Consider the following 21,616-nt stretch of genomic DNA (forward strand, 5'->3'; position numbering starts at 1 on the left):
GTCGCAATCCACCTTTTTCTCTCTCTAACATCAGCCTAAGCCCACAACGTGACCGGCGGCCTGAATTCACAGCCCGTCGAAGCGTTGTACCACTACCCGATTGATGCAAGCGTGTGTTGCCCACCTTATCTGTCGCAGCTGCTTTGATTCGCCAACTCGCATAAGGCTCATAAGGCTCACCATATCGCCAGTCCTTACTTACCCGAAGAGGAAGTAATCGAGCGCGCAGGGCTGTGTGGGAAGCCGAGTGTGGCTGTGCAGACAACATCACGTGGGTTGCGATCTTTATCTCTCGGCCCGAAATTGTTGTTCGCGTGGCTGGAACAGGTTAACGCCTTTTACCGGTGGAAGGCGCGAAGAACATTATTATGGGTTCGATGGCTCGAGTAGCTGGGGACATGTGGCTGTGGTTATTTCCGAATGTTTGGGTGTCGATTTACCGGTCGCAACAGTATGTGGATAGGGTACAAAGACCTGCGTAGCAATGTTGTAATGCGATACGAATGCACCTGTGCGAGGCATACGACAATTCTTTCTCCGAGGCCAAGGCAAGGCACACTTGTTCCAATCAGCTAGGGTATCTCAAATCCATACACGATAAGCTGTTGAACTTTAAGAATTATATCATTGGAGTATATAGCGCCGTATCGATAAACATGATCAAGGAAAACCCCAGATGGATAGGGAAGAAAAGATGCTTGCTACAAGCATAAAAGATGGGTCTCCAAACTCCCCGCTGCTGACCCCCTAAGAAGAAGTGACCGGATGTCAAGAAAAGCGCTTTGGTGTCCGAACCGTGCCAATCTATCGTCGTCAAGTTGTTTTTGTAAAAAGGCGTAACCACTCGCCTAGCCCATTCTACGCATTGCTATCGAGCCCAATCCCAAAAAATGCGTACCCAAAAGCGATGAAGATGTAAGGGAAGCTCCAAACCCAACGAATGCTCGTCGCGCAAACGGCACAAAGGTCCACATACACAGACAACAGAGCATCTTGTCTCGCATCTTACTTTCCGCCCTGCTTCTTTGCCTTGAGAGCAAGGTGCGAGTACACCCAGCCACCACCAAGCGCGAGAAGTACACCAAACCACTCTCTGCCACTCAATATCTTGCCTTCGCTGTACCATCCTATACTCAAGATCATGATAGTCTTGAGGTGGCTGACAATGTTGAATGTGAGTGCACTCGTGCGACCAATGATCAAGAACTGGCTCAAGTTGTACATAGAAGCCATGATACCAGAGGCGCAAACGCTCCAGAGAATATCGGTGGGTACAGTTGAAAGATTCGGGATTGTGTCGAAGAACGGGACGAAGGGAATGAGGAGGCAGACGGAGATTGGCGCCTGGTTGAGCAGAAGTTGAGGTGGGGAAACAGCAAAGTCTTCAATCTTCTTGCCAATCCAAATCTGGTACAGAGCAGTGCTGCAGAATGCTAGTGTGGCCACGATGACACCGAAGAGCTGGGTCTTGGCAGCCTCGTTGATGGTGAAGGAAACACCAATGCATGTGGCCAAGATTGCAGCCAGCATGTATCGTGTAACCTGCTTTCGGAAGAGAACGAAGTTGATGAGAACGACGGTCGGTGTAGTCATGACCTTGGAGAGCTGGTAGAATCCGATCGAGTTGAAGGTCAAGCTAAGGTTGCCAAGCACAACGTATCCGGCGAAGAAGCCGCAGACGGGCAGCATGTTCCAGACGTTCAGTCGCACGGCCTTGAAGGCGTGGAAAGGTCGGAGGGTCGAGATGAAGAGGACGAGGCCGGTGGCTGTGAAATGCCACATGACGACCATGAGTTGACAGCCTTTTAGCTGCTTGTCGCTGAAGACTCTATCCGGCTGTCAGTAAAGTCGCACAATGGCTGAACAGGTGTGCTGCCATACCGCTTGCTCAAAAAAATCAAGCCCAGGGTTGAAAGGGTATTGAGCGCAATCCAGAAACATGTTATCAGCTTCTCCTTGAGCGATACTGGCGTGGGCTCGATCACGGGTTTCTCGAAAGTGGGCAGCTCTTCGAGCTCGTGGGACTCTCGGGGGTCGACATTGTCGACGAGACCCTCGATTGAGGGGCGCTTCTCAACTGCGTGTCTGTCAGTCCCTGACGTGTTCCATTTCTGACAAGTGGTATGCCGTCGACACGCGAAGTGTCAAGGGTCTAGGCGGTGTCCGGGGGCTCGACGTACCCATGGTATGCGATGCTGGATGACGAATGTAGCGAGTGACAGTAGACGGGCAGGCTCGTGTCGACTATGCCTTCATGCCAGTGGGAAGGTGCGAGCTGGCAATGCGAGTGGAGGCGTAAGACGAGGAAGGCGCGGGCTGATGGTGTTGTTGCACGGTAGTAGCGGGTGAGCCGGGGGAGGTGCGGCGGTGCAAGCAGATCGTCCGGTGTGGCTTCAGAAGCGACCGAGGCAGTTGCAGTGACGAGAGACAACAACAGAGAAGCCGGAAGATGAAGATGCGGTTGCGAAAGCGCGACCGAAAATGTCGAGAAGGGCAAACGAGGCGGGGAGGGCCAAGGGGGGAACACGACGGAAGACCCGAGTGAGATGCTATCCAAAAGGGATCCTCAGACGCCAAGGCCAATGAATGTTGAAGGGGGCGAAGACGATGCAGGGTTCGTTGTTCAGGCACGTGCACGACAAGCCTCCAGCCCCAGTCTCTAGGCCAATCAACTCTCTCCTAGCGTCACGCTGTCAGCCAAATCTACGAGGTTAATTTTAGGCCTTGATGCGGTAGCGCTACTGCTTTCGGTTCCGTGCCGTCAAGAATCCAGATGTTGACAAGCAGGAGTGCGCATGTCTGAACATGTCCATGATGCTGCAATGTCGATGCATCCTGCTCACGGCCTTCGCAAACTCTCCTACCCATATTTCCAAGACATGATGGTCGTCGCATCGTTTGGGCATTGCTTCTGTAATGCCGACACATCCGGCTCTGCTCCGCCCATCATTCGGACAAAATATCTCCCCCGTCGCACCACTGTCGTTCCCCCAATACGAGTTACGGCGGATAGAGCATACGCAACTCCTCCGCATCCACACATTGGTGCTACCTGCGGCTGCACGTAATCTTGTTGGTTGCGCGTCCTGGGCGCATATACGTAGTATCTAAAGCTTTTCAAGTTGATGACATGGCCGACTTTTGAGAGGGTATGCTTGCTTGCGAGCGGAAATTTAGCTGCTGACATCCCAGGGCCAATTGCACCGAGCGTCAAGATCTTCTCTCATCTTGTATTGCTGTTCTCGGTCAAACGAGGTCCCATCGTTGCACAACAAACCAACCAACCGCGTGTGACCTAACAGTAACGTGTTCTCTTGAATTTTTCAACTCCCCAATCTATGCAGAGAGGCCTCGTAAATACTAGCCTTCAAGTGATCGACCCTAGCGCACAGAGAAAGACGGATAGTGTACACATACATGAACCCCACACCCTACAAGAAAACCAACATAATCGGGTAGCCCATCGGTAATACTACTCCTCCTACTGCCTTCGCATCGAATTATAGACATGTAAAGAAATATGTCGTCGTGGTGTTACAAAAATTATACCTCTCCGTCAGCGACAGCAAGGCGCTGCTTAGCTGTCTTCGCCTTTTTACTCAACCCACCCTTCTTACGCTTGCCGCCCGCAGGCGCTTCAGTGGGTGCGATGGGTGTAGCGGCACCACTTGCCTTTGCGCTCTCGTCAAAGTGTCCTTCGCCTGCTCCTGGTCAGTACATGTTTTCAATCAAGTGCGACGTAATCACTCACCCTCGTGGTACATGTCATCGAGGTTAGCCTCCGCCCGTTGCTTCTTCTTGCTGCGCTTCTTGCCTGGCGGAGCATTCTTCTCTTGCTCGGCCAATTCTGCCTCCTTCTTCTCAATCTCGGCAGCCTGGTCATCGTCGACGAGCCACATGGCCATGTCCTTGGTCCTGTTCTCCCTGGAGCGGGTGTTGAAATCAACTCCAGCACCACCGCCTCCAGAGATAACGACGCGCTGCACTTCTTCCTTCTGGAGGGCACGCTTGCGGATACGTTCTTCGATAGTCCCGCGGGTGATCAGTCTGTAAACAGTAACCTGTCGTGTTTGTCCGAGACGATGAGCACGGTCCATAGCTTGCGAATCAATGGTAGGATTCCAATCCGAGTCGTAGAAGATGACTGTGTCGGCTGATGTCAGGTTGATACCAAGACCACCAGCACGGGTTGACAGGAGGAAGACGAAGATAGAACGGTCGCTCTGGAAGTCGGCAACCGTATCACGGCGGTCCTCCAGCTTAGTGGATCCGTCAAGACGGCAGTACTTGTAATTTCTGTACGTCAAGTACTCCTCCATCAGATCCATCATCCTAGTCATCTGGAAGTACAGCAACACGCGATGATCATTTGCCTTCAACTCCTTCAACAATACATCTAGCTGAGCCAGCTTGCCGGAGTCGGTAACGAAGCGCGACATGGATGGTGCTTCGATATGAGTGAATCGCGTCCGCTCGTTGGTAGGCGGTGGTAGCCTGTTACTGACAGTCAAACTAGAGCTCTCCTTCTTGCTTTCTAGCAGAGCTTGCTCAGTCGCCTCCGAAACACCGAAGAGTGCGGAACGGATAGGAGCATTGAAGAAGAGGCTCTGGGTCTCTGCGATGACACCCTGGCTAGCACAGTACAGCTCGACTGGAGGCGCAGATGCCTTTGGCTTAGCACAAGGCTCAATGACATTCAAGCCTGTCTTTTCGAAAGCTGTCCTGGCAACGTTGAACAGACCCTGCATATGTCCCTCGACTGTGATCTCAGCTAGAGGGGCGCGATCCTGGCGATCAACAATGTTCAACATCGAATGCTTCGGCTCCCATTCGCCGTTGTCATTGTCGTAGAACACGTTAAAACGGCCAACCTTGTTTGGCTTCTGCTCGGCAGCGAGAGCTCGCTGGAAGAGACCACTCTTGGCGATTCTTGAAGCCTCAGTGGCGGACAAGTCAGAAAAGCGGAGCCACGAGAAGGCACCAGCTTCCTTGGCAGATAGGGCGATGTTGTCCGGGCTCCATACATTCATCAGATTGTCTAGGTAGCGTCCCTTGAAGCCAGCCTTCTGGTTGTCTGGTCCAGCAAGCTCTAGCCGGCCACCCTCACGGCCCACAAGTCGTGGCAAAGGGTACTCGATCAAGTTGCGTGTAGAGTATCCTATCCTGACATTTTGGCCTTCGCGTAGGAAAGAGGCAGTTTCGGCGAAAGAGGCGAAAGAGAATGGTGACCAGGTATCGGCTCGCTCAAACAGATCGGGGTGGTTGCAGACCTTCCTGAACTGCATGACCAAGTTCATGAGGGTTGCACTATCCTGCTCGTCTCCGACTGCCTTCTCGACTAGATCCATGATGTTGATCTTTGAACGGAGGTTGGCGTAGTAAGCACGCTGTCGGTATGTCAGGTCGCAGTAGACGTCAAGCTCGATCTTGTCTCCAAGCTCCTTCTGCACATGCTTCTTGACACGACGCAACATAAATGGCTTCAAGATCATATGCAGTCGCCGCAGTTGATCTTCGTTGAGCTTAGTGTTACTCTGTGCGTGACTCTCAATGTCCTTGGAGAACCACTCGCTGAACTCGTCGTGAGAGTCGAACAAGCTAGGCATGATGAAATGAAGAAGAGCCCAAAGTTCCTGCATGTTGTTCTGGATAGGTGTACCCGTCAGCAGTAGCCTGTTACGAGAATGGAAACCGAGTAGACTCTTCCATCGAGAACTCTGCGAAGATTTGATAGCTTGAGCCTCGTCGAGGATCATGTATTGCCAACGCATCTTCTGGAAGTATTGTGCATCCTGAACGACCAACTGGTACGAGGAGACAACAACGTGGAACGGAGAGTCGCGGGTGTATGTAACGTGCTTCCTGTCCCAGAGTTTACGGAGAATCTTCCGGTCCTTCGCGGTACCCCAGTAGGGGATGACGTTCAGATCTGGCACAAATCTCGTGATTTCCTGTTGCCAGTTGTGAAGCGTCGATGCGGGGGCGATGACAAGGAAGGGTCCCCAGATATTGTATCTCTCAGCAAGATATGCCATGACCGATATCGACTGGACCGTCTTTCCAAGACCCATTTCATCAGCAAGAATACCGTTGATACCTTGTTCATACAAGTTTACGAGCCAGTTGAGACCCTTCAGTTGGTACTCCTTGAGCGTACAATTGAGAAGACCTGGTTGGGGGATCCAGTCTTCCTTGTTCTGTAGACCAGACGGGTTCTGGAAATTCATTTCGCCATCTTCTTCGTCGTCGCCAGACTTGTTGAAGGCGCGGGCACGGTCTTGGGCTTGTTGAATAGCATGTTGGGCGTTCGCCATGGCAGCTGCGTTGAGGGCGGTCTCATCCTCGTTGTCAAAGTCGAGATCCTCGAAATTGGTGACCTTGGCGCCTCCTTCCGCAGACATCTCTCCAACATCGATGCTAGGCTTGGCTGCTGCTTGTGGATCAGCTGCAGCAGCGTCGGCATCGTCGGTCGAACGCTCAATCTCGTCTGTCCTGGCCTTCTTTCCGATGAAATGAGAGTAAAGTTCAGTCTGTGAGATAAGGAAGTTCAGCTTCCGCTTCTGTCGGTTTGCTTCACGATCAGCTTCAGCCTTCTTCGCATTCTCCAACTCTTGACGCTCGGCATTCTTTCGAGATTCGCGCTCATCACGTTCGTTTCTCTTCCAGAAAGCAAGCATCTCACGCATACCTCGCTTGGCCCTAGCTTGCGTGTCCTTCTGGTTTTTGTTTGTACGCATCTGCCATCGGCGAGCCTCCTTCGCGGCCAGTTGGGCAGTCTTTCGGAGGTTCGATTGCTTTGTCGACAACGAGTTCTCCTTGATGCGGACAACCTTGGGAACATCTTTGCGAGCCAAGTCTTTGACAATCTGGTGGTATAGGTTACGGTATACGGACGAGTCGTAGGAAGTCAAGACGACAGGGCCCAGGTCCTCTGTATAGCTACGGCCTCGTAGAGAGTCAAGGCGTGCTTCCTCGCGCGGCGCGATCACAGGAAGATCGTCTCCACGGTCGATAGCGGCCTGACCGGCTGCGGCAGCATCCTTTTCGGCCTGCTTTTGCTCCTTGCTCTTCTTAAGACGCCCGGTGCCACGGTTGCCCTTGCGCTTTCCACCTGCGAGGTCATCCGAGGCTTGGAAGGAGCTCATAGTACCTCCCTCCATATTCGGTCCATGTGGAGTGACCTCGCGGATGTCCTTGCTAGGGGCATTACCTTGCAGAAGCTGAGTGGTAGTCTTGGCCTTGCGCTCGGCCTTCTGTGCAGCCAGTAGGTGTCGTTCCTTTTCTTCCTCGTTCTCAGCCTGACCTGCCTTTGCCAAAGCTTCTGCCCGCTTAGCTTCCTCATTCTGTATGGTCTTCTCCCGCCTTCGCTTGCGCTGCATGTCCTTCTTGCGCTCCTTCTCTTCAGCAATCTCCTGGCTCTGAACTTGCTGCCATGCATCGCCCTCGTGTTCGACGTTGTATGAATGCTTTGCGTAATCGCGGTGGGCGGCGGACACGTCTTGATAGCGTGTTAAGAAAGCAGTGCGTCGCTTCTTGCGCTTATTCGCCTCCGCAACTCCGACTTCTAGAAGACGCTTTTGGCTCTTCTGCTTGAAGTCTTCCAGATCGCGTGGGGTGGCTGATTCGTCGATGTCGCTCATCTGTTTTGTCTCGATGTGTGCCAGGGCTGCCTCAATCTCGGCTTCGTCTGGCGCAGGCAATTCGCGAGTTGCGGACTGCAGCGGAGGTTGTATGGTACCGACCGGCGGCATTGCATCATATCCTCGCGGAGCATACCCATTTTCCTGATGGGGTAAATCAGCAGGCGCTGGGGAAGGCATTGCTTCTTGCTTGACAAAGTGAGAGGTTGGCAGAGGTTTTGATGTCTGATACGCATCAACGGCGAGGGGAAGGGGTGGCTGAGCCTTGGGAGGAGGTTCGTTGTCGGCGCCGGAGGACATTATGCTCGAGAGTGACATGGGGTCGGCACGCGTTTGCGTTTGCGGTGGTGCCTGTAGTAGTGGTAAGCTGGGGTGATGGAGCGTCTGGGTAGCGCGTTTGCTTACCTCCTCCTTGAAGGACGGCCTCCTCGCGTAGTCCGGTGGCGGCTGTACGGCTCCTCGGTTCATCGACTGATAGACCGAGGGCGAAACGGGAGAGTGAGACATGGCCTCCATACTGCCGACGTGCTGGTGTTGCGAATGGGGGCGCTGCAGCGGCGAGTGATGCGCGTATGTGGTCGTGACGGGTGACTGATAGACCTTGTCGTAGGGGGATTGTGCCGACCGAGTCTATGGGAGGGTTGATGTTAGCCGCGTGTCCCTGTGTTGGGGATGGAGCCATGATGGCGATGATGAAGCAATGTATAATAGGGATGACGGGGGTATAGTGATGAAAGACGTACCTGTGCAGGATATTGAGTGTTGGTAGTGGTGTCGTAACGCGCCGGGTCTCTGGCTACACCTCGCTCTCCATTGTCAGAGGTCGGGTCGTAGTATCTGGACGTGTCGCGAGAATAGAGGGCCGTGCTGATGGGCGGCAGCTCGGTGGTGCTGGGAGAGTGTTGTGGAGGATGAGGGTGTGGATGGGGATGGTGCAGGTTTTGGTGGAGAGGCAAGGGCGCTGGTGTGTTTGGCGAATGGTGTTGGTATGGTTGGCCTGCCTGTGTCGACGATCTGTGGTAAGCTGCTGGCGTAGGTTCCCCTTGGTGCCCTGGCGGCTTTCTTTCTCCTCGCGAATGCTCCTCCCCATCATCGACGGTCCGCCGCAGGACCGGATCGCGAAACATCAGGACAGCGCGTACGGGAGACTAGAGACGGCGAAACGGCTGCTCCATGGGCAACTAAATGCAGGCACTGGCGGTGGGGCGCGCAGGGAGCGCGGCGGCGACGGCAGGACGAATGCGCCTTGGGCGTGTGCCTCGAGATGGTCGTCTTGGGATTCGCGATGTGGATGCGACGGCGACAATGAGATGGAAGAGGGAAGATGGGATGGGGGTTGGTGTGGAGCAGCTTGCGCGCTGTCTAGATCACACACGAACGGTTGGCAAGTCAGCGTCTGCTTAGTGCGGCTGCGGCAACTATGTCCTGGAGCAGCTCCGGGCGTGATGCAGACCCGCGATGAGGTTTGATGGAGAGGCTGCGACCGGCTACGAGCAAGCAGATATGTATCACACGAGGCTGCGGAGCGCGATGAGGATGTCTGGCATGGCCGCATTACTCGTGGGGACCTTCATCGCGACTCTGCTCCGCTACTGGGCATGCCTCTTAACAAAGCACCTGAACCCCATCTCTCGTAGGAGCATACACGCCCAGATGGGGTGCATCGACCAATAATTCGCCTGCATGGAAACGGCGCCGTGCAGCGTGCAGCCCCTTCTTGTTTGTGGCTATCTGTTTCCTCTCTATTCCGAATCACCGTACACTGCTGCCACGCGTGTCCACGCCTGAGCTTTTCTTATTTCCAATCTCAGCACCTGCAACTCTTCTCTGCTCCGCGTGCCGGGTTGAGGCGTTGCCAGCTTCGGCTAATCTACCACGAGCCTCTGGACCTGCGGACGTGCGCATCTCATTTCGTCTCCAAACACATCCGATTCCTGGATGCCGCCTCGTCCCACCCAGTCTTTCGTGCACGCAATGATACCAACAACCGCGCAAAATGAACAGGGCAGAACGTTGGGGCTGCAACTTCCCATTGGGTGAAGCCTCACCACGACGGTGACGGAAGGCGCGACCATGCCGCGAAGAGCTCTAGCTTCTTCAGTATTAGCGCGGCCCGAGCGTAGATCGCGCTAAAACTCTGGGCGGTATCAATTCTCGAACTTTTTTGCAAAGGCGCATCCACACCGTCGAGCGCAGCAACAACCATACAAACTCGCCATGGCTTCCGTATACAAGACCCTGTCTGGCGCGGAGAAAGACGAGAAGGAGATGGGCGAGAAGAGAAACAAGCAGCGAGTCCTCATTCTGGTAAGATTTCACGCGCGGCGCAAAGTGAGACCCATGCTAATCGGCGGTAGAGTTCAAGAGGTGTTACCTTCCGACACCGACATTTGCTACAAGACTTGTACTCGTTGATGTGAGTAATTCTACGCACCGCGGAACGTCATTTACTAATCTCATAAAAGGCCCCACAGCCGGAAAGAGGCCAAACTCGACACCAAGACTAAGCTCTACCAACTCAATGAACTGGCAGAACTCTACAATTGCAACAACATCCTCTTTTTCGAAGCCCGTAAGGGTAAGGATCTCTACTGCTGGATGTCCAAGCCACCAAACGGCCCTACTGTAAAGATGCATCTGCAAAACTTGCACACCATGGAAGAGCTCAACTTCATCGGCAACTGTCTCAAGGGATCGCGGCCAGTTCTTTCTTTCGACGCTGCGTTCGACAAGCAGGCCCATTTGCGCGTGATCAAGGAGCTCTTCACCCAGATTTTCGGCGTTCCCAAGACGAGCCGAAAAGTCAAGCCTTTTGTAGACCACGTGATGGGCTTCACAGTCGCAGATGGCAAGATCTGGATTCGCGTATTTCAAATCAACGAAAGTGAGCCTGGAAAGAAGAAGCCTGTCGATGGCGAGGAGATGGATGTCGACGAGGCGCCCAAGAAGAAGAAGGGCGGTGAATTCGACGTCAGCCTTGTCGAGATCGGTCCCCGTTTCGTACTTACCCCCATCATCATCCAGGAGTCCAGCTTCGGAGGTCCTATCATCTACGAAAACAAGGAGTTCGTCTCGCCCAACCAGATCCGTTCCGACTTGAGGAAATCAAAGGCCGGCAGATTCAACAGGAGGACCGATGCGCAGAGGGATACGCTACTCAAGCACCAAGATCTGGGACTTACGTCTCACGGTGGACGCAAGAAGGAGAAGGATCCGCTCAGCGACAACGTACTATTCGCGTAAGATTGATGGCAATTTTTCGAGGGAAGGCAAAAATGGCGTTTATGGAATGCATAAATATAGGTCGGCGTCGATTTCTGGCTGGGCACGTGCCTGTGTATAGCGATATACCCAAAAGCTATCGTCTAATGGGTAGCTCATTATAGAGCCGCCGTTAACCCAAGTGTGATTGTGTTCTTGATGGTATCAGAATTCCGATCGTTCAAGACTAACCCGTTGCATTTTGCGCTGCCATGCTCTTTTCCAGAGCATCTTTATAGTCATCATCAACACCACTCACAACTGGATTCCTGACTCCATACAACGCCCTGAACGGATCAAGCACTAGCTGTGTTTGCGCAAAATGATTCTCATCCTGTACTCGATGTACTCGTCCACTCGGGAACCTTACGCGACTTATCGCGCCATCTATAAGATGTATGTGCAGCCGATGCAACTGTGGTGCAACAACCAACAAATCAACCAACTCACGCACCTTACCCCGTATACCAGCTGGCAAGCCCCTTCCACCACAGTTGTATTTGATCATGCCCGTATAATCATCCACAGATTCAACATTAATGATATAATTCCTGATCCTCAGCAGATTCCTCTGCGAAAAGTGATCCAAGAACTGATACGTCCGATTCGGCGTAAGGTTATTTGCAGTGCGCCAGCGGTACCGGAAGTTGATCGCATCGAACGTCACATCAATCACAAATGTGTTATCTCCATATAGCATATCCGCTGCCTCTTCATGTACTTGTCGTGACACGGCCAGTAGATTGGTACTTCCGCGTCGCCAGACTATGTCGTTGCCTGTTTCGCGCTCCGCCTTTGGCAGAGTGCGTTGCATGCGCCAGCCCCCATCACCGTTTTTCTGCCGCACGAAGGTCAGATTGTATTCGGATTTTGGGGGTGGGTCGGCGGGACGCTGGAAACGCACTTCGAAAGTTGTCGTGTGGGGGAGGACGGAGCTGTATATAAGGCGTCTGAGCTCGATTGGGAGGCGGAGAAGTGGAGGTGGCTGCGACGGCGTGTTGTTGGAGTAGGACTGCATCTTGCGCTCCTCGTGGACTGACATTTGACCTGCAACTGCCGACTGTGAAGCTATGCATGCCTCTGTGTAGTTTACTTCATGTTCGTTGAGGCCATCGGTGTTGTCCCGCCTCTCCACGCCGATTGGCCCCCACAATCCGGGTTAGCCCCCCTTGGCGCCATCCATCACGTCCATAGTCGTCACGACCGATGCCTCCTTTCCTTCTCCCCAACCACTAACGATGACACTCGTTAACGACAGCTCATCGGAGCTCGCATTCACTTGCACCATGTCTTTCCGAAATGTCGTCGCGTTTTCTACTCATAGCCCCAACGGAGGGGTCCGATTTGTTTGAACCACGAGATACGTATCGGTGTAGAGGCAAGATAGCTGCACACCGGTTAGATCGATAGATCATACTTGAAGAAAGACTTTGAAGGATTGTGACAATTGATACAAATTTCTCGCTCTGTCACAGGAAAGAGCTCAGAACCCGAACGGGCTGGAGCACACATTAACCTGAAAGTTCATAGGTAAGTTCCAACGGTACCTATGACACTTCAGGGCATAATTAGAGAGATTCAATGCTGATAGTCAAAACTCCAGAAAATCCAACCCCAGATTTACCCTACGCCCGCTCTCAAGATGCTGTTCGAAGACCTCGCAACCGAACTAGTCGTGCAGGTGTTCTTATCATGCCGCTCTGTCACCGACGTGACAGCTCTATCTTCCACTTGTCGTCGTTTCCGCAACATCTTTACCTCGTCTCAAAAGCTTCTTATCCTCGAAAATGCCGCCGAAACGCAATTTGGACCTCTGGAAGACCTCACCCAGCTTCTCACTCATAATGCCAGCCAGCCTGCGCACATTGTTCGGACTGTTCCGTTCTCTCTGGCGCTGCTTAAGCAGATTGTGCATCATGGGCGTGTAGCTGAGAAGTGGTGCGACATATACCCGTTCAAGAAGTGGAAGCACAACTACGAACTACGCCGACTCTTGACCACGGAGGAGCGCTATGTTGTAAGGAGGGCCATATACAGAATTTGGCTTTATTCACGCGCCTTTCACAATCGCGAACATCCACGCGAATTTCGTGCAACAAGACTCGTTCTACTCAAGCGTGCGGCACTCCTACATAACTGGAGTACATGGGAACTAGCCGAGATCGCCGACGTCCATCGCGTCATACGGGAAGTCGTACAGAGCAACGTCTGCCCATCTAACGGCACCATTGCGCGGAAGTTCAAGAAAAGGCATCCTGGCAACGAGCACTCTCTGCTATTCAACAACATCCACCTCAACTACCCACCCACAGCCCCCCAAGTTTTCAATCCCTTCACGCCTAACCCCCTCTCCACGCACTTTAACAATACACCAACCTACCCCTCGCGCTACGCGGCATCGAAGTTCTCTCTCCACCCATCCCACGAAGTCGGCGCTGAAGGCTGGGGTGACGATATCCCCCATTACTACGTTATCGAGGATTACATGAAGCTCGATCCCGCTCAAATATTGTACTTGAAGGAACATGCACCACTAAAGGGCATGGTGGAGGGTTATGTGAGGAGCTTGTGTCCGGAGTATGATTGGTTCACCAATAATGGGGAGACGTGGGTGCAGACGTTGGAGTTTGTGCTCGATGAGCGTGGAGAGGATGTTGGAGATTTCATGGGGGCTATTGCAGAGGGTGAGGCTGGTGTTGCCGTCATCGAAATGTAATTTCCAGGTTGGTGATTGATGAAGAAATGGATATTGTACCTTCGGATCTCACACCATTGCACAGTACGGCTTAGGCTGAATAGTGTACAGAGATATAACAAAACTTGGCCAGAGGCAAGTCACTATTACCCTTGTGTATCCCACTGGTTCTATCTTGATTTGGAGGTATTCTGGAGTCTCTGGGTAACTGACTAGTGCACACACATCTAACTTGGTGGCCTCATCCTGCGCTATTAGGTGGGTAGCTGTCAACGTCAGTCTCCTACAGTGCCGGGCGGCGAAGTGATAAAGAAAGCTAGATTGTCGCCTAAGCCTGTACGCTCGTACCCAGGATTGTGGCTTAGCAACGAAATGGGCGACTTTTCTTGGATGAAAGAAGACAGATAAGCCGATCTTTGCAGCAGGCCGCACAACTATTCGGGCCTTAGTATTTGCAACCTGCCTAATTCTGTGCCGGTGAAGCAGACCTTGGAAGTCTTGCCAAGTCAGGTGGGGCGCTTTTATACGAACGCGACGTGTTTAAACTCACGAAACGATCTTGAGGTATGCTTCTGGAGAAACTCGTGTTATTGCTGGTACCTCAGTTTTTGTTTCCTCAAAAAAGAAAAAGTTCTGCTACACCAGAGGTAGCTATAGACTGTTTCGCTTTTCTCTCATTAGGAGTAATCTTGTCGGTGGCCCCTAGTGTTGGGCAAGCATCAATGACGTCAGGCACCCTGAAGCCTTCCCCAGCCACCACAGAAGCCGTATCCGCTGCATCCGCAACATGCAGCATATGCCACCACTTTGCAAACGGCCATGAAACCAGTGTATCGGTCACGGCGTTTCTTTTCTCCGTAGGCGGCTGTCAAGGATGTTCCATCATTCTTAAGGCTCTTGATGCCGTTACCGATATTCGACGACCGGAGTTCAAAACTATCAAGATCAAACGCGTAGAGGCGGAAGACCATTGGTCCTTTTTGGACCCCAAGAATGTATTGCATGTACAATGTGAGCAGGACGGTGAGCCATACGGGGGAAGGGTTTTATTTGGGAAGCGGTATGTGGATTCAAGGCCAAACGATTATGAGATCTATACTCCAATTAGTGAGTGCTTCCCACTACTATGATTCTAAGGGTTTCCAAGCAAACTGCATGTATGTGGTGGCAATATGAGGCCATAAGGCTAAAGACCGAACAGGTGCGGGAGAAGACTCTGCCATTCCATGGCTAGGTTTGCGGAATGGTTCAGGAGATAGGTATCGAGAGCAGTCAAACAGCCTGGAAGACCGCTTGAATGAAGCGCGGATTTGGTACGAGGATTGCAAGGCCAATCATCCGCTTTGTGTGCCGCGCAAAGACGGATGGCCACGCCGAATTCTTGACCTCTCAGCTGACTCTGTTCGCCTCGTTAACACTGAAGCAATTGAGTCAACATCATCGCAACAACAAGAAGGCTACGCATGTCTCAGTTACGCATGGGGAACTACTGGGAATCTCAAAACTCTGAGAGACAATTTACAATCACACATGCAGGGTATCGATGTCCACGCACTCCCCCGTACTCTCGCCGATGCTGTTCATGTCTCTCGGGCCTTTGGCTTACGGTACCTATGGGTAAGGCTACAGAATTCTACAAGAAACAGACCGGAGACTGACTGTGCAATAGATCGATGCACTATGCATCATTCAAGACGATGTACAAGATTGGATGGATCAGATCCCACGCATGTCATCTATTTACCAAGGAGCCGAACTTGTCATCTCAGCGCAAGGTGCCTCCAGCGTCCAGGAGGGATTTCTCAGTCTGGGTTCAGCGGCGAATGCACCCCTCAAACGCATTGAGGTACCCTTCCGCATGCCAGACGGGACTTCTCGCACAGTCAAACTCTCAATTCGCGAACGAGAGCAGAAATATCATAACGTTCCGGCGCATCATTCGTCTCGACCGATGGTCGATGACAATACTCATATTGATGATGTCCTCGTTCCTCTCACAACCCGCGCGTGGGTTTTTCAGGAGAGCTTTCTAGCACGTAGGATTCTATATGCTACGCCATCTGAACTAGCTTGGGAGTGTAGCAACCACGAAAGGTGCGAGTGTCGTGTCTCTCCAACGGAAGGCTCCACTCGTCTAGCTCTAGAATACGATGATTACGGACTTATACGCACATTGGGTCAATTAATTCGTGCAGATAGTCTCAGATCGGCTGAGCAACCCCTCAGTAGCAAACTGAAATTATGGGCCGAAGTTGTGCAAAGGTACTCAGACAAGAACCTGACTAGGTGGACGGATCGTTTGGCCGCGATACAGGGTGTAGTTGAGGCCTTGGCTCAAGCCATGCCAGATGATTTCAACACTGAGAATTACTTGTTCGGACTTTGGAAGCCAAATCTGGAGAAGTTCATGCTTTGGGGTCGACATCCAAGGACTCCGGGAGACTCTGCCAGAGCTGCGACCTTGAGACAAATTGCACCATCGTGGTCCTGGGTGTCAAGCGTTGGAGAGGTGTCGTATTATGATTCTATTTTCATGCCCAAAGCTCAGATCCATACACGTGTCATTCGCGTTGAGCGGGAAGAGTCTAATACCTCGGAGACCAACGTCTTCGGAGCTGGTCACTGTACCTTGACAATGTTCGGCTTTTGCATCCCAATTCAGCAAGAACCACTACATCGAAAACTCCACCAGGAACATCCTCTAGAAGAAGACAATCAGGGAGTACCCTTCCTCTTTCCTGAACGCTACACAGCTGAGTGGAACTATGGCCCTCCGACCATCGACATGATTCCGGACGACCCGACCGATGATACCGTGTTTGACCGCGTGACACATTTTGTGCCCTTGGTCAGCGGTCAGCCATATGATGAAGACGATCCCAATCCGAGATTGCAGCACCAAGGACTATTCTTAGAGATGGTAGTAGGCCCAGAAGAGGAAAAAGAACCCTACGAAATGGAGCACGAAGGTGTTGATCATGATATCAAGTTTGAAGGCACCTTCAGGCGAGTTGGGTTTGGTGAGTAGATGCCCTGTACAAACCGCATGTGAGACATAAACTGACTTTGTACACCGGGTTCAGGCTACGATTATGTCTCTGGGGTACATCTTCACTGGTATAGTACGGAGGACTACATTGGCGAGCTCCGTGCTTTCAAGCTTGTATGAAGATAATGTAAATCGGTAGAAGGACTATGACATTAGATGAGGCATTACGCTAGAGAGTATACCCCAATATACCAGGACATATCCCAGTTCACCTCTTGTGTCAAGTTTCGCGGCCTGCGTCACACATAGAAAAACTACATATTCTGACACTTCGATTCGATGGTCCAGTCTATCGGTTTTTTCCTCTTTTGTTCTGCTCTGTGAATGACGCGATTTGCTCGGAGAAACTTCTTTGCTTCGCCTTCTTGATAAGTCGTGGGGAAAGAGAAGATGGTGAGGCTGAAATCTCTTCTCCACAATCAGAGAATGCTTTCTTCCGCTTGGAACCTTGCGAAGCTGCAGAAGCAGGCGCCAGAGTCGCCAGCTTGAGTTCATTTCCAATGGCGGCAGCGTGACTTACAAGCTCTGACAAGGCTTCAACCTTAGCTTTGCCTTCACTAGACTCACCATAGGAGTCTGTAACGCGCCTAGCTAGGCGATGATACCTAGGCTTCTTCGCCTCTTGAGTAGGGGAAGTAGTCTCGTCGTCGTCAGCCACGTCGATGGCGACCGCGAACCTGTTCGACTTCCGTGACAATTTGGTTTCAGGCTCTATATTCTGCACATTGACAGCGCGTTCACGTCGAACCTGATCTGCGGCCTGGGTCGCTCGAGCCTGTTGCTCCTCCACTGTCGAGGGCTTGTAACGGTCCAATGGCTCGACGCGGACCCTGACGATATTGGTCAAAGCCCTACGCTCCTTATTTCGAGCTACCTTCTCTTCCGCGATCTGTCTAGACGTCTTCCTCTTCAGTTTTGAAAAGCTTGTTCCTAGAGCTGAGTCTGGCTTGTCGTCCACTTCCGGCGTATTATTGTTGTCACGATTCTTTGCAGCACTACCACGTTGACGTAACCGCTGGGCTGTTAGCCGCTCCCTCGCATCAAGCTTTATGTTAACAGCCTCCTCAGTCTTGACTAGCTTGCGAATCTCATGACGATAAAGCTGAGAGTACATGTTGTGAACCTCTCGTAAGACGATACTGTAAGATGGTGGTCGTTCCGGCTTAATGCCTTTGCGTCTCCCATCATGACCCGTTGTGTGGTCATTCTCCTGCTTCTCGAATGCTTCTATGATACTACTAGCCATATCCATGGTTAATTCCTTGACATCAACGCTCCTGGAGTTGCAGCAGGAGTGCTCCGTCATATCAGACCTGTCTTTATGGTCACGTACCCTAGATATGAAGGAACCGTTGCGATTACTAGGATCTTCAGGATCCCAGTAGATGATAAAGGTTTTATGATTACACATGCTAACCTCAGACTGATTGATCTGATGATTTTGCTTCTTCATGGATAGGAGAGCAGCAAGTTCGTTGCTGTCTTTAACGCCAAGTGGCTTCCGCGAGACATAAGGCTCCTTTCGTCGGTATTGATCACGATCCTGTAAAGCCTTCTGAAGACAACTGAAGTCCACCGGATCAGAGATACTGGCTGACACTTCTGAACTCGGTGTATCTGCGCGTGCATTCGGTGTCTCACGTTCATTCTTCATCACCTTGTCTTCCTCTTTCTTCTCGTGCGGCACAAGATCTTGATCACCTCTAGCCTGAGTCATGACATCCCTAAATGAAGGTCTCATATGCGTCTTGCGGATAACTGGCTTCTCATCTTCGGACTCAGATTGGTAGGCAGGCTCGGCAAGGTTCTGTAAGCCTGTGGTGTAGAAAGGTTGGAGCATACTTTTGCTCTTCATCAACGCAACTTTGATAGCGTTGGGACCTGAGGCTCGGGCGTATTCAGAGCATGGCTCTACTATGACATCAGGCATACTCGCAGGATACTAATGTATTGTGAGAGATCTGTGTTCTTGGGTGTAGCACTAAGTTTTGGTTGAGAATACAAAGGATCTGGATCGCGTTCAAGTCAAGTTTCGCGGCATGATATTTGGACTGGTGTAGAAACGACCAGATGTAGCTGTGAAAGCTGAGACAAAAGATGAAGTAGGTGTGCAAGTGAGCGTGTGCGCACGTGAGTAAAGAAGCAATGCGTTTCGAGACAACATCATTGTAGACATCGGTGGCCTTGACGTAACATGATTCAGTTTCGTTTTCACTCCCGGAGGTTGTGTTGGCAAAAAAAAAAGAACGGAAGCATATTACAATGCCGCGGTCAACCACCAGAAAACCGCGGGAACAACTGAACAAAGACATGGCGAATATTACCGCACTCGGTCGCTGTAAGGATTCGCATGGAGTGGTCTGTCTTTGATGTACAGAATGTAGGATTGTCACGGGCAGGGACAGGCGAATCAATTGTAAGAAAGTCTAGGAAGATGTCATTTAGAACATACCAGAGAAAGAAGGGATCTAGTTCAGAAGGAGCTATCAGACTAAGCTGAGACGCCCTGTCTAGCCTTCAGATACTCTGTCAGATACTGCTTCCTGTATGGGTTGTCATCTGTCTCGCCACCCCGGTTGAGTGGCGTCCACTTTGGGTCTTCCTTGAACAGCCGCATGGCCTTGATGTACTAGAACCAGATATCAACACTCTGATTTGCTTCAAGTCATCAGTTACGAGCTATACTTACGTTCTGCTCATCAGTGGTGAACCGATGGTAAATCCCAGGCGGCAAAACAATCAAATCGCCCTTCTCGAGCCGAATCCTCACCCAGTCATCACCTTCGCTCCTGACATCGAAGTAACCCGCACCGTCAAGAATATATCGGATTTCCTCGTCCTCATGTAAATGCTCATGGAAGAATGACTTCACCTTCTCTTCGTAAATGTCGCCCATCTTCTCTGGGCTGACAGTGATTTCGTCCCGGTTCTTGTAGTTGCGGGACGTAGCAATAGGTTCAACATCGGGAACTTCTGGTACGCTATAATAGAGGACACCAAGCTTTTCTAGGTAGTCTGGGTCGACCGAGCGACCGGAATCATGGGGTTGGCGTTGGTCGCCCTGCAGAGGTTAGGTCATGTGCCGAATGCAGAGACAAGAAAGTGGGGGCTTACGGGGAGGTTGTCGAACCAGTATGCCTTCATTTTGCAGTCGGTGATGTATTTGGGATGTGTATTTCACGACTCAAGCGTTGCCGTAACGTGTTGTGGAAGATGACTTTGCCGTTGGGTACGAAGGAAATAATTTGAGATGCCCAAATGCACGTGGCGAATGGCGTCATCGCGATTACCCAGCCACCACAATGGGGATAAGCCATCGGCTTGAGCGCGATGTTCACATAACTGCCATGCACAACGTGGGGTTTTACCATTATATGTCAGCCTTCAAATCATAGTAGTAGTACCAATCGCAGCCGCCTTCCGAGTGCGGCCTCAGTTCCTCCACAACGAGAGAAGCGAAGCACAACGCTTTACATGATTCTGCTGTGATCAAACAACACACTAACCAAGACAAACGGATTGAGACCTCCTTAGCGATTCGCCTAGTCATTCAGGCTAGAATTTCTCGTCATGTTTGATTCTCTTGTGCTATCTGACCATGCGCAAGATCGTTTATGCGCAGTCTTTTCTTGATGGGATATTTGTTTGGATGCTGGGCATCCAGAGCGCGTGATGACATGGTTACTATGCGACAGCACCTTGCGTACTATCAAGATACTGTGCGGCAGCGTCGACTCGCATGTTCAGCCTTCCTTCCAGCGCGCGGTTTCGCTTCCTGAGCTCTACATGTTATACAGCGACTCAACCTCGCTGACGCCTCAGCTGATCTGACACATAATGTCTATCAATCCCAGTCTAAGTCCTCATCGTCTTGCTGCTTAGCGCTGATCTTCTGCAGCCTTCGTCTCTCGTCCTCTTCATTGACCTTGTTTCTCGCTAAAACATTCGCACGGATTAAGCGCACCTCCAAGTCGCGAGTAGTGAAGCTCTGCTCAGTGTGACCGAGCCCCTCAAATCCGATGATGCGATCAGCTCCCACACCGTCGATAAAAGCAATGACGCATGGCAGGACTTGGATTCCCAGGCGTGTGACTAGAAAAGGGCAATTTTCCACATTGATCTTGAGGAAGCGGGCCTCATAGTGCGATACTGCGAGTGACTGTTCATCTTTAGACGATATCTCCCGCAACAATGTTTGTTCTTACCTCTAGATGTGTGTCCATAATCCGGCAGCGGTTGAAGTCGGGCTTGAAAAAGTGAACGACACACAACTGCGTGCTTGTCGTGATGTCCATCAAAGCCTTTTCGTCCTTGATCTCTGTATACCTTCCATGCTCGCTCTCTTTCAAGCGCCGTGCCTTGTCAAACTCTTGATGTAATTGTTGAAGTCGTTGTTCACGGAAAGCATCTAGGTCTTCGTCGTTCTCCAGAGATGCTATGAGCGCATCCTCATCCGAGTCGTCCTCGCGCGCTGCACGGTCGACAAGTGAGGCGACTTTGGGATCCAAGGCGGCCATTTTTTTTGAGTTTGTCTGGGGTCGCTTGTCGTGGATCAGGGGAAAGACTACGAGGCTCGATAAGGAGAAGTCACGTGGCGATAGGCTGGCGAAGTGAAGAACGCCTTTGCACAGTCCCTCGCAGTAGTGGTGCGCAGAGCGCTTGGATCGTATACGACACACGCTATGCGCTGTATCAGGGTCTAGTAGTGAAAAATAGAACAAAACTCGTACAGGCTGCAGGGTGGTGCTGACAAGAAGTTGCTCGTGTTCAAAGGCGGCCTAGTGGCCCATGAAATTACCACTACCACAACAGAGCGACTCCAAGCCAGGGGAGAGGCCATCGTTGAGACCCACCCAATTCGCGTCCCTGCGCATCTCTCTTGCGACACCCGTCTCCTTCCTTCTGGTCCCACACTCCTGTCTTTTCTTCTTCTTTCGACTACAACCCCTCGTTTGCAGTCGTACACACGCC

At 51.7% G+C, this 21,616-nt stretch overlaps 9 protein-coding genes across 9 annotated transcripts; 3 read left to right on the forward strand and 6 right to left on the reverse strand.

Moving 5' to 3' along the window:
* Positions 1–1,005: 1,005 nt before the first annotated feature.
* AA0111_g7711 (hypothetical protein) lies at positions 1,006–2,184 on the reverse strand (the record flags this gene model as incomplete). Its single annotated transcript, XM_028654079.1, has 3 exons — positions 1,006–1,828; positions 1,882–2,077; positions 2,181–2,184. The coding sequence occupies 3 exons, from the start codon at positions 2,182–2,184 to the stop codon at positions 1,006–1,008; spliced, it is 1,023 nt and encodes a 340-aa protein (XP_028504578.1).
* A 1,359-nt stretch (positions 2,185–3,543) lies between these two features.
* Positions 3,544–8,156, reverse strand: AA0111_g7712 (putative DNA helicase; the record flags this gene model as incomplete). Its single annotated transcript, XM_028654080.1, has 3 exons — positions 3,544–3,701; positions 3,752–7,991; positions 8,046–8,156. The coding sequence occupies 3 exons, from the start codon at positions 8,154–8,156 to the stop codon at positions 3,544–3,546; spliced, it is 4,509 nt and encodes a 1,502-aa protein (XP_028504577.1).
* A 1,701-nt stretch (positions 8,157–9,857) lies between these two features.
* Positions 9,858–10,883, forward strand: AA0111_g7713 (Ribosome biogenesis protein; the record flags this gene model as incomplete). The annotated part of the gene is made up of 3 exons (XM_028654081.1): positions 9,858–9,947; positions 9,998–10,056; positions 10,106–10,883. The coding sequence occupies 3 exons, from the start codon at positions 9,858–9,860 to the stop codon at positions 10,881–10,883; spliced, it is 927 nt and encodes a 308-aa protein (XP_028504576.1).
* Positions 10,884–11,088: 205 nt separating this feature from the next.
* Positions 11,089–11,943, reverse strand: AA0111_g7714 (hypothetical protein; the record flags this gene model as incomplete). Its single annotated transcript, XM_028654082.1, has 1 exon — positions 11,089–11,943. One exon carries the CDS (start codon positions 11,941–11,943, stop codon positions 11,089–11,091), a length of 855 nt encoding a protein of 284 aa, XP_028504583.1.
* A 600-nt stretch (positions 11,944–12,543) lies between these two features.
* AA0111_g7715 (hypothetical protein) lies at positions 12,544–13,617 on the forward strand (the record flags this gene model as incomplete). Its single annotated transcript, XM_028654083.1, has 1 exon — positions 12,544–13,617. The coding sequence occupies one exon, from the start codon at positions 12,544–12,546 to the stop codon at positions 13,615–13,617; it is 1,074 nt and encodes a 357-aa protein (XP_028504582.1).
* A 1,105-nt stretch (positions 13,618–14,722) lies between these two features.
* On the forward strand, positions 14,723–16,765 carry AA0111_g7716 (hypothetical protein; the record flags this gene model as incomplete). Its single annotated transcript, XM_028654084.1, has 4 exons — positions 14,723–14,753; positions 14,798–15,213; positions 15,266–16,616; positions 16,680–16,765. The coding sequence occupies 4 exons, from the start codon at positions 14,723–14,725 to the stop codon at positions 16,763–16,765; spliced, it is 1,884 nt and encodes a 627-aa protein (XP_028504581.1).
* Positions 16,766–16,934: 169 nt separating this feature from the next.
* On the reverse strand, positions 16,935–18,575 carry AA0111_g7717 (hypothetical protein; the record flags this gene model as incomplete). Its single annotated transcript, XM_028654085.1, has 1 exon — positions 16,935–18,575. The coding sequence occupies one exon, from the start codon at positions 18,573–18,575 to the stop codon at positions 16,935–16,937; it is 1,641 nt and encodes a 546-aa protein (XP_028504580.1).
* A 561-nt stretch (positions 18,576–19,136) lies between these two features.
* On the reverse strand, positions 19,137–19,789 carry AA0111_g7718 (1,2-dihydroxy-3-keto-5-methylthiopentene dioxygenase; the record flags this gene model as incomplete). The annotated part of the gene is made up of 3 exons (XM_028654086.1): positions 19,137–19,274; positions 19,335–19,706; positions 19,760–19,789. The coding sequence occupies 3 exons, from the start codon at positions 19,787–19,789 to the stop codon at positions 19,137–19,139; spliced, it is 540 nt and encodes a 179-aa protein (XP_028504585.1).
* Positions 19,790–20,489: 700 nt separating this feature from the next.
* On the reverse strand, positions 20,490–21,162 carry AA0111_g7719 (hypothetical protein; the record flags this gene model as incomplete). The annotated part of the gene is made up of 2 exons (XM_028654087.1): positions 20,490–20,804; positions 20,851–21,162. The coding sequence occupies 2 exons, from the start codon at positions 21,160–21,162 to the stop codon at positions 20,490–20,492; spliced, it is 627 nt and encodes a 208-aa protein (XP_028504584.1).
* Positions 21,163–21,616: the final 454 nt, after the last annotated feature.

This window comes from Alternaria arborescens (assembly GCF_004154835.1).
Source record: "Alternaria arborescens strain FERA 675 chromosome Unknown contig_18, whole genome shotgun sequence".
Lineage (NCBI taxonomy): Eukaryota > Fungi > Ascomycota > Dothideomycetes > Pleosporales > Pleosporaceae > Alternaria > Alternaria arborescens.